The 12,356-nt window shown below is 33.6% G+C and overlaps 1 protein-coding gene across 1 annotated transcript; it reads right to left on the bottom strand.

The window, feature by feature from the left end:
• Nucleotides 1–492: 492 nt before the first annotated feature.
• LOC130641916 (transmembrane protein 41A-like) lies at nt 493–4,268 on the bottom strand. The gene is given in 7 exon segments (XM_057448934.1): nt 493–966; nt 969–1,040; nt 2,162–2,300; nt 2,566–2,621; nt 2,624–2,726; nt 3,175–3,331; nt 3,574–4,268. Coding segments are annotated over 7 exon segments (723 nt in total). The 5' UTR covers nt 3,675–4,268; the 3' UTR covers nt 493–871.
• Between the last annotated feature and the right edge of the window lie 8,088 nt (nt 4,269–12,356).

The following is a 12,356-nucleotide window of genomic DNA, read 5'->3' on the forward strand; positions in this document are numbered from 1 at the left end:
CTGATGTATTTTTACGCCCACGTATGACGAGCTGGTACAGTTCGGCAGAAAAACATAAAGCCTGTTTTTATGTCTTATTCTTTAAAAAAAACACATGATTTATGGCAAACTTTTCATAAATTTCTCATAAAATGTATTTTACTTTTTATGAGAAATCTTTCAGCAGCGAGACCTCGGCAAAGCAAATGTGATCAACCCAAAATATTCTAGGTTAATCTCATGATGAACTTTTGAGAATTTTCGCGCACATCTGATGTTAATGCAGAGCCTCTCGCGCGTAAATACTACCTTTTTGCGCGTAAATACTAACTTTTCGCGAATTTAAGCTGTCGCAAATTTTTATGTGCGCAGAAAATCTCATTTTGAAAAATGGAAGTCAAGAAGACATTTTAAAAAGTGTAAAGCTAAAGCCAAAAAGACATTCCATCTACTTCTAAAAAGTATGGAATAATTTTGGGGATAAATGTACTGTCAAAAAGTTCAAAACTCATATTACAAATAACTTATTTTATCAAAGTAAACAATTTTATAATATACATATAATAAATGCTTCTATAAATTCTTAAAACTTTTTTACGTAAAAATGTAAAAATAAGAAGTTCCAAATGTCTCTAAAAAGTTAATAAACTAACAAAACAATAAAATATCCTAACCAACCTTGTCCTAACAGAACATTATGTGGAGAATACCTTTTCCAAAACATGAAACAATCAAATCTTCATCACTTTAATTGATTCGGCAAACAAAAATTAATTAACGCAGATAAAACAAAATTGTATGTAAATCTGTACATAATCTTTTTTTTATAAAGTTTTTATTTCCTAATAATATTTATTTTTAACATTATCTATTTTCAACATCTTATTTATGTCTATTGTCGCTTCGCTTTTTCCTTGTACATTTTGGCAACAACACCAGGTAATGCAGCGCAGGCAGCAACAAGGCTCATTTTGAGCATGACATTTGAATGTCATTAAGAGATGTTACTTCAGACAAAATGCAACCCGTTTGACAACAAATGAAATTGTATGGCATCAAACCTAAAAAACAAAACACACCGATTAATGTAAGTTATTTGTGTGTTCCTATCACCCAATTAGATTTTTTTTACCTGTGCAAGAAATGCGTTTTGCGTAAAGCTTGGTTTCAAATAACCTAACTTTTGTTGCACGAGTCAATGTTACAATTCTATTGCAAAAACATGTTGTACAACAAAATCGAAACAGGAGATTTTGCACTACAAAATTTTTTCTATATCTGCAACAGTTTCACAACAACTGCTACACAACAATTATGGATTTTATTGGAAACCAAGCTTAAGATCAGTTTTCAATTGTAAAGTCAACAAAAATAAAACACTGAGCATTAAAAAAATTGGAAATAAATTCACGGTTCATTCAGAGTTCACAGGAACGGTTTTCCGTAAAATGTTATTACAATTTTCTGACACTAAAGTCACATAAATCCAATTTATCTACATAAGTGATGAATTTTTTTACATCATTATTAACAAATTGGCGCCGTGAGAGTTAACTGTCTAAGATTTTATAGCCCTAGAGTTTTACTGGCGTTAAAAATACGTTATCATGTTCAGTGAACTTAAAAAGGTAAGAAAAGTAAAGTACATTTCAGCAACATGTCTTTTATAGTGGTATATTCCACAGACTATGAAAATAAACACGCGTTAATTTCTTCGCCGATAATTCACACACTGGAATAAGGTTGTTCCTCACGACCATTAACAAAACAATTCATAAAATTAAATACCTTCTTCGTGAAAATTTCAACCCGGAGAAAATTTGGCGACATTGACCATGTAGGTCTAAAATTGAGTTAAAGCCAATAATCTTATTTTTTGTCACCGCTAAATTGAATGCACCTCAAATTTAATTTATTAATCTTAAATTAAATCCAAAACATTTATCATTATTATACTTGTGTTTATAAACTTTAATACCGGCGAATACATATTAAAACTTTAGTTTGACTTCTAGTTTTTAGGTAGAAAATTCAAAAGATCATATGCATGTAAAATGAAAAGTTAAGCTCCGCCTAATTAAATACACGCCAAATTTATTTTTCCCTGCATCTTCAAATGTAATCCATGACAAAGTGTGTACGAATAAGGTAACAATTTCACTCATAAAGGAAACATATTCACCTATGCATACTGATGGGAAAAAATATGTCATCGGAATTCCCAAAATAGGTGAGGCCATGTTGAGAAACCAATTGGGAGACATTGGAAACAATCGCAAAGAAAGCAAGAAGAAGAATAAACCGTCTTCACTGCTATGAACCTAAAACAAAAAATCTTGAAATTTCATACAGGCATGAGATTCTAAAATTAAGAACAATATGGCAACTTCCATGCTTTTTTATGAACATTGAATTTTTTAAAATCCTTTACATTCTTGGTTGGTTACCTTATAATGTTCTTTAAAATAATAACACGTGCGATCAAATGTTGTCTCATCAATGTTCTGCTACAGAGCCATGTGAAGACTAGAACGTTCTTGCTTGTATACAAATAAAACTTAAAAATTTTGAAGAATCACAAATTACCTTCTCCTCTAATGTTTTAATTCGGTCTGGAAAATAATATATCATAATACTTCTTCAAAACATTTGGATAACATGAAACACAACGACGCACCACAGGCAGTAAGCAAACACGTAATTACAACTGATTTTTCAAGTCCAAACAACGCACCAGCTAACAGATTCTAAATTATCAAATATTATGTTGTATATACATGCCCATTAATCCAGGACAGAGTAATGTTAGCACCATTGAAATCAGAAAACTTGAGAGCAGATAAATTTAAAAAATATTTGGAAATTTCTTCGGTGAAATCTCTTTAATGGGACGGTTTACATATTAGGTCATCAATTTCTTAAAAAGTTTTACGTTTTTGAGCGTTTGATAACAACAAGTCAGCAATAACCTTTTGTGTGGGACTATATTTCTGGATGACCTTTTTCCCATAAAAGATCTGAATAGAATTCCATGAAATAAAAACAAAATAATTAAAATAAAACTCTTAAAACCACAAACATCCATCATACTCAATAACTCCTTCCCCTTTCTTTCCATAATCAAGCATATCATTTTCAACAACTCGCCCCCTCTCTATATGACACGATATGTAAAATTGATATGTGTTAGCTTACCTTGAAAACAGACCCAAGTATTGCAAACGTTTGTTTATAAAGATAAGCAGTACAAAACATCAGCACGACAGCTGACTGGTGTTCCTTCTTGTAATCTTTAAAAAACTCAACCAAACTTTTCACGTTCTCTAGATTGCTTGGAAACGACAACACATACCTAAGACGAGTAATTTTATGTTATAACTTTAACATTACGTGCAACATTACCATTTAGAATTGGGAATGGGGGCACTTAGGCATATGCCCCAGCTGGCTTTTTCTGTATTTTTAGCATTCACTTTATTATACGCAAGACTTGAGTTTTCATCTTTGTGTATGTTGATTAATAAAAATGAATTTTAAAACTCTGCCACTAATTCAAACTGAATAAATTATTAAACAACATGACACAATACTTACTTCCCATTCGAACTTGGTAGAAATGTTGACACAAAATATAAAGTTAATGTTCCAAACAAAAATGACAAGATCAGCCCAACCAATGAAGCCAGAGGTTTCATACTTTACAAAATTCTGAAATTGTGAAATTGGTATACAATAAAATTGTTTAAAAAATAGTGAACTATATATACAATGCAGATTTGAAATTCCGAACAAAAGAAATATCGTCCAAAAACATTGACGTTCATTTTTTTTAAAAATTTAAATTTTAGAAATGACCTAAAATTAATAAAAATTTCTTAAAAATTGTTTTTCAAAATACAGCTTAGGATAATTTGCTTAATTTTTCCTTGTTTCATAAAATTCATGATCACAATATTCAAAATTCACCAAATATTAGGGTAAATAATGTTCGAAAATATTTTATCCAAAAAGACTCGTATTTCGTGTTTGGCGTAAAAATTTTTACACTTTTTTGTAGTAACATAAATTTATATATGAATATACTTGTCAACACTCAGCATAATCACATATACAAAGAATAAAATACTTTCATATTCTAAAAACAGAGAATTATTCAATATACAAGTTTATAATTTCTAAACAATTTTGCAAAGCACAAAAAGATGACTGTGTTGCAAACAGACATGACATTAATCTGATATTAGATTTTCTGATCTTTTGCCAATTTTTATGGAGTTGCATTCAACGTTGAACACAAAATCAACTTTTATAAATATCTGGATTTTTCAAGTTACGGTCTAAAACTGATAAAGGAATTTGAACTTTCAGATCATCTACATCACTTGAAGATTTCTCCATTAGTTTGCGTTTCTGTCTTGCATCTAGTGTACTAGGAGCTTGCATCTTTCCTCTTCTTCGATCAGAAAAGTGTCCTTCAGTAAAATACCCAACCGTACCAACAACAAGTGCAACTGGAAAGACAATGTATGGTGAATAAGTTCGGACACCAGCTAAGATTAATGGCCACATATTTGTATTATTGATCTATAAAGAAATATGGTGCAATAATGTATACCTGATATAAAATTTAGAATACATGCCATGGTAATGTTGGTCTTATTCTTGGATTTACAACCTGACCTGGCCATAAATGATGTACAATCGCACTTACATACCCACACACACCATGGGTCTAGTTCATAAACTTCATATACATGTAATATGTTTTGATATCCATGACATAGTGTGCATTTAATGCAAGTATGGTTTCAAGCAGTCAGCACTCGCACCTATGGCACAGGCATTTATAAAATCATATATATCACACAGAAATCACATATTCAAATCAACTCCACTTGGGTGTAGTTGAGCGATTGCTGTCCTTGCATGACTGAATTTTTTATAGTAATCACCAACTGTCAGTTCCAAAACAGGTGTTTGGTGATACACAATACATTTTGTCAAATTCAATTTTATTAAATGTCAAAAAAATAATTGTACATCACCCTTTTTTGATTCAGCTTGGTAAATTCCAATATTATTTCGAGGGGTGAGATTCATTGAACTCGAAAAATCCCAAGACCCAATTCTGGTCTGGAATATTGATTAAGCTGGATTTTGATAACTCACATTTTTGGGATTTTTGTCTTTTTCGAAATATATGAGATAACAGTGAAAATATAAGAATAAATTCTAACATTCTTATTTTTCTATTGTTCTAAGCTAAAGAACTATTGTTTTTAACCTAAAATCCCAACCTGATATTCTTATAAATCACATTTTTTCCAAGAAAACTTTACATGTAAAAGATCTAAAGCTTTCTTGTTATTAATTTATTAATTTCTCTATTTTTACTTCGTTAGATCTCTTTAAATTAAAAGAACTGTATTTTTGTGTATTTTTAACTACACGGTTTTCTTCGTACATGAAAAAGATTAAGTTAACGATAAAGGTTGCAAAGGCTTCTTAAATTATTTTCCGACTTCATGGCTATCACAGACATAAGAAAGTAAAGATTTGCATGTGCGATTAATTGCACGCCTAAACAAATCTGCGCGTGTGTGGGGGCGTGCAAAAAGTTGATAAAAAATACACAGAACATGGGTGTAAAATTGCTGACCTGATTTTTAAATTTAGTTGTAAAGAGAAAGTTTGGGGCCACATGCAGAGAAGTGAGCCATAGGGGCCATCGTAAGTTTTAAGCTTAGGCGGACGTCACAAATATTTGGTGTTAGAGACACCCGACTGACACTATTTCCAGATCGCAATTTTTGATATTCAGAGTCGGAAGAACTAGAGTGACAAAAAATCTTCAACACTCATTGTCTCCCTACAGCCAGTATATATATATTAGATAGATGTGCATATTTTACATGGCTAGCCTCACAAATATCGAAGGATATACCATGTCTATTATTTCCAGGAGGGGCCATGGCTTAGATGGAGAGTCCTAGAGTATTTAATGCTCATTTTGAGCTACGCAGACCCAATTAGGGCCCGCGCTCTACTAGACAACTCCCGGCAACATCCAACGGCCCACACAGTGTGCCATCTCCCCAATTCCCCTCACATGGCTTGGGTTAACCTGGGGCTATGGTAACATTCACTCGCCCATGTTGAATCGCCGTCAAGAGGAATCGAACCCCGGTCTCCTGCACAGAGTATGAGAGCTATAACCACTAATCTACGGCACCACCGCTTCATTTTAAATCCCAACTGTGACTATCAAGGGTCCTGAGAACTAGTTTAAAATGGTGCATGGAAAGTTTAAATTAAACAAGGTGTGAAAGTTGTCATTAAATATAGAATAGGTGTAATGATGCTTATTTATAGCTTGATAGTTTTTTCCAAGGCTAGCTAAACTTTAGAATTTACTTTTCAAAAATCAAAGACTAAAATTACCTGGCTGCATGGCGGCTGCGCAGATATATACAAAATTACATTCTTTGATATCAAATCTTACCATAATCATCTATACATTAAACATGTGCAATAAATTTCGAAACCCTTGACCAAACTTGTGCCGTGGTTGCGCGGTTGCATGGCTGCAGGAAAGAGGGTGCTGATAAGCCGCAAACGCCTGCATATATAAGGGCGAGTTCCAGCGACTTTTCGAATTAAATTGGTGGTTGTCCCCCGAAACCGCCCGCACTTTCCCAAACTCGCCTGGAGCATTCCAGAAATGCAATTCCTTCCTGTCGATGCGGACGACAGGGAAGAAGGCGCTTTTTTCGTGCATTGTTCTGGTCTATGCAGGTTTTTTCGGGCGAATACTTGAATTTTTTTCAAATCGACGAACTCGCCGAAAACGGTCGCACTTTTTACGGCGTATGCGGCAGCCTCGTCTGCAGGATCATCAACATCAACGCATTGGTTAGGGTTTGTGGGCAGTCACGAAGCCATGTAGCAACAAAACCATGCAGCCACTCAATAATTATCACCAGAAAAAGACAGTGTCGCCTCCAAAGTTACTCCTTTTCGAATTTTTGTTCGCCGACTGCGCTGACTGACCTATTTTTAGGACTAAAATGACGTAACACCACATATTTGTGACGTCCGTCTTATGCTTCTAAAGCGACCCCCTATCAACAGCATTCTACCATACGCCTCATATTGAATTGCTTTTTGCAGCAAATATGTTACTATAGTATTCTCGGATCCGGGTTAACATGCTTGAAATTTTCTGATCGTTTTCAACGAAAATGACAAAAATATTTAAATTCAGCACCAAAATTTATGAAAACATGCAAATTTTCAAGTTTATACAGTAAGTACAACTGCCTCTATTAGTAGCCAAACTTTTGATGTTTTATGAAGAAATGACCACACAAATTAACTGCAGTGAAAAATTTTCACTGCAGTTAGATATTATTGTCAAACTCTTATAAAATTTAAAAACTTTAAATTACAATAAATCCTGTTCTAATAATCTTTTAGTATTCTAAATTTCCTATGTTATATAATTTTTGCTGATAAATCCAAATATGCCACTCATTTTTCTCAAAAATTCCTTGTTTTCTTTTTCAAAATTTGATATTGTTAACCCGGATCCGAGAATAAACATCTCCTTGGTGAACCTTGTAACACTTACTAATGCTGTTAACTTTGCAAAGAAGTGTTAGTTTAAGAGTTATGTGAATGCTGTTCCTTCTAGCTATCCAACTAGCTAGATTTCAAAAAAAGCTTTGCAGAATATAACTTCCTCAGAACAAATATATATATACATACATAAAATAAACAGAACACATAAATATCTGGCTAGTTTTTCTCCACATGGAGATAGCTGAGCTGCCATCTTTGTAGTTTGCGTTACATCATGCGTTCTCAGCATATTAAAGCGTAGTGGCTATTCATACGTAACCGACTTCATTATTTTTTTGTATCCGTGTTTCCGTCGTATTAACAAGTCTTTCAACCTCGTTCCAAGGGCATTTTGCCTTGTTGATAAAGTTAAGCGGCGAAGAAAAGCCATTGTTGTCCACTTCGTAATAACGGCTCAGGGGCCACAAGACCCTGAGCACGAGGTTGCAAGTCTTAAGGTCGAGTTTGGATATGACACAACCTCGTCCCCAGGGCATATTGTATCTTTTTAATATCGGACGGCGATCTCGCCGTCCCGAGATAAAAAGAGACAACAGGCGCTGGGAACGAGGTTGGATAGGACATAGTATTTGTTAGCCGTTTTTCTTTTTAGCTGTAAATTTTAGGGCGAATTTGGTCGCTCCAGGCGATCCGAGTGGACAAGCGACTATTAAATCTCACTCCATATACCATAGCGAAGTAGAATGAGCGACAAGAGAAATCAATATTGGGTACCAGCCTAAATGATGCGAAAAATGTTAGGTGTCACATCAACCTCGTTAACCAGGACGGCGAGACGTTCGTATCCGCCGTCCTGATGTCAGAAAAGATACAAGATGCCTTGGGGACGAGGTTGATATAAGTTGATATTATATTTACCCCTTATTTTCGCGAAATTTGAAGGATTGACTTTTTATACACTGTTCTTCTTTTTCCGCTGCGCACAAATTAATGTTCTAACGCAATATCTTTCAATTGATATATGTATCTGTTCACAACTAAAGAAAAAAGTTTGCTAATATAGAATAAGGTTGAAACTTAATAAATATGCGTTTAAAAAATTTAGTTCTAACAAATATATAGAATAGAAAAAAAAATAGAAAAAAACATATGCTGGAAAAGTCAAGTTCTGTCACGTATGAATAGCCACTTCGGAAACAAAATGGCCGATGATGAACATGTGCTTGACCTTGCTTCCCCAGTACTTATTAGCGATCGCCCAAAGGAATCTAAACCAAAGAATGGTCGAGGACGAAAAAGGAAATACGTTGAAAAGTATGCATCAGTCAAATATATTCTTCGTAAAACCATAAAGTTAGATACACTGGTTCATGAAAGGTGGCAAGAACTTCGGGGTGAACTTTCACATAATGAATTTGCTACAAAGCTAATGGACTTGTTTGAATCAACTAAAACGCCCTGTGATTGTCAAAGACATTCGCGAGTGTCTTCAGTTAATAATTTACACATGGATGATTGTTTGTCCTAGCTCTGCTGCGCCTAGCTGCTTCTTCAGAATATTGTAGGCGTCGAAAATAATCCTGGGAAGGAGGTTGGACGGCTTTAGTAAGAATAAATGTTCGATTTTTCATAAGCGTAGCTATACAGCTCAGTGTTTTTAATGCCAAACACAAGCATATAGATGACTTTCAATGTTTACGTTTTTACGGGATTCTTGCACATGCGCGGAAAAAATCAGAAAAAGACGCGTGTTGTTTATAATCCCCAGACCTCTTACGCAAATCGACAGGTAAAAAAATGTCACGATAAAAGTCGTCTATTATCATAAAATAAAGCGATAAACTTTTTCTGCATAACTAACCCTCTTTTTTACATCCTCTATCATACCAAACCAATAATACTTTTCCCTTATTTTGTTGATTGTCTTTGTTGATTCACCAGAGTGACCTCCTGATTGGCTGTTGTGGTACTCCTAAAATACCTGATATTGTACGTCTGCCTGTTCAATTACAGTACTTCAAAAAAAAAATTTCCTTGAAGATTTTTACCTCTAACCTGACATTACTGCGTATTGCTCACTCTTTCTTCTCAATGCTCTATTCCCCAATTTATTCAAGCCTGTTAGAATGTGTGCCATTTTTTAAATATTGAAACCGTATGTATTTTTGAAAAAAGGCAGACCGATTTTTTTTAAATGGTTAGACCGAATTGTTTAATTGGGGGAGCACCGAATTTTTTAAATGGGGGCACCAAATTTTTAAATATTTAGACCGAATTGTTTAAATGGGGGAGGGGGGGCAAATTTTTTAAATGGGAGGGATCGTATTTTTTAAATTGGGGGAAAGAAACCCAATTTTTTAAATAGGGGATGGGGAACCGTATTTCTTACTACACAGGGCATCCTTTAGCAATTTTGTGAAATTTTTTAGAATATAGTTTCCAAAAACACCAGCACTTTTTAAAGGCCATGCGGCTTACAGGCACCCTGTCTGTAACACTAGTCAAGGCGAATTCAACTGTTGTAATTAATGTTCTATTATCCTTTCCAACAAGAGTGTATGTGTTTACTAAATTATAAAATCTTAAATCATTAACAAAGCCACTATGTATGCATTTATAGACACCCCTCAATGTCTGTTGATGAGTTCAACAACCAATTTTTAATGCCCCTTCTTGAGAAAGCGTCTTCTGAAAATAAGCCAATCTTTCTCCTTGGTGATTTTAATATTGACCTTCTAATGTCCGAATCAGTTAAAGAAGTTTCTGATTATATTAATATTACCTCCCAGGGATAAAATAAATATCTATACCTCTATGCCCTTTACTTTAAACCCCTTCACCAGAAACAACCAAGAGTTGATATTTAGATATCAACTAATAGTAATAAAATTTAAAGTTTTTACATTCAAATTAATTTCTTCCAATTTACGCTTCTTACTAGACGTGTGTTGTTGTTTCGTTGAAGTTTCCTAAGTGGGAAAGAAATAATTTACTTAAAACTATTGCAAGTGGGTCCTGTAACAGAAGATTGTTTAAATCTATGTATAGAAATATCTTACGTTCCATGTGTTATATGCCTTTGATGTAAAGAGATAATTATTGCTTAGTATTTGATAATTCATTCATGTAAAAAAACAAAGAAAAGTCCTACAGTATCTCATTAGAGTAAAATGCAATGGAATACCACTTTTATGCTTAGTGATACTGAGGAACAAAAATAGCTGTTTAATTGACAAGATGTTCGAAGAGTGTGGAGAACCTGAAAATGTAATTACTAAATATCTCTTCAATAAGTCAAGATGCATTTTCCGATACAGATAAATAATTGGCTACAATATTTATCTGTATGTCAATTAAACAGCTATTTTTGTTCCTCAGTATCACTAAGCATAAAAGTGGTATTCCATTGCATTTTACTCTAATGAGATACTGTAGGACTTTTCTTTGTTTTTTTACATGAATGAATTATCAAATACTAAGCAATAATTATCTCTTTACATCAAAGGCATATAACACATGGAACGTAAGATATCTTACGTTCCATGTGTTATATGCCTTTGATGTAAAGAGATAATTATTGCTTAGTATTTGATAATTCATTCATGTAAAAAAACAAAGAAAAGTCCTACAGTATCTCATTAGAGTAAAATGCAATGGAATACCACTTTTATGCTTAGTGATACTGAGGAACAAAAATAGCTGTTTAATTGACATACTTGAAGTTTCCTAAGTGGGAAAGAAATAATTTACTTAAAACTATTGCAAGTGGGTCCTGTAACAGAAGATTGTTTAAATCTATGTATAGAAATATCTTACGTTCCATGTGTTATATGCCTTTGATGTAAAGAGATAATTATTGCTTAGTATTTGATAATTCATTCATGTAAAAAAACAAAGAAAAGTCCTACAGTATCTCATTAGAGTAAAATGCAATGGAATACCACTTTTATGCTTAGTGATACTGAGGAACAAAAATAGCTGTTTAATTGACATACAGATAAATATTGTAGCCAATTATTTATCTGTATCGGAAAATGCATCTTGACTTATTGAAGAGATATTTAGTAATTACATTTTCAGGTTCTCCACACTCTTCGAACATCTTGGTTGTTCCCCGGTTTCTGTTGGTCTCTTAGTATTTGATAATTCATTCATGTAAAAAAACAAAAAAAGTCCTACAGTATCTCAATAGAGTAAAATGCAATGGAATACCACTTTTATGCTTAGTGATACTGAGGAACAAAAATAGCTGTTTAATTGACATACAGATAAATATTGTAGCCAATTATTTATCTGTATCGGAAAATGCATCTTGACTTATTGAAGAGATATTTAGTAATTACATTTTCAGGTTCTCCACACTCTTCAAACATCTTGGTTGTTCCCCGGTTTCTGTTGGTCTTGTTTTTGTTGCATTTTTTTAGAGAAAATAGCCATTAGTTTGCAATCATACAGTTTTTCTTTTAATTGGGAATTAAATTATTTTGATTAAGTTGTGTTAACATAGAGTTTTTTTAAAAACATAAAAGCAGAAATATTTGAAAAGTGCAACTCTTACATCAGGGCTATCTTTTTCACAATTACTACTAATTTGTGTCTCTTGGTTATATTCCTAAAAGAAAAGAATATAGCAAAAAAATGCATTATTCACACAATGAACCATGCGCAAGCTCCCATCATTGAAACTGAGTGTACCAGACGGAGGGAAGGTGGTATTACAGCGCGGTCGCTGTGCACAATCACACCGTCTGATTCCTGAAGGCTGTGACGGTACTGCTAAAATTGTTCGATTGAAG

The sequence above is a fragment of the Hydractinia symbiolongicarpus genome, chromosome 4, assembly GCF_029227915.1.
Source record: "Hydractinia symbiolongicarpus strain clone_291-10 chromosome 4, HSymV2.1, whole genome shotgun sequence".
Classification (NCBI taxonomy): Eukaryota; Metazoa; Cnidaria; class Hydrozoa; order Anthoathecata; family Hydractiniidae; genus Hydractinia; species Hydractinia symbiolongicarpus.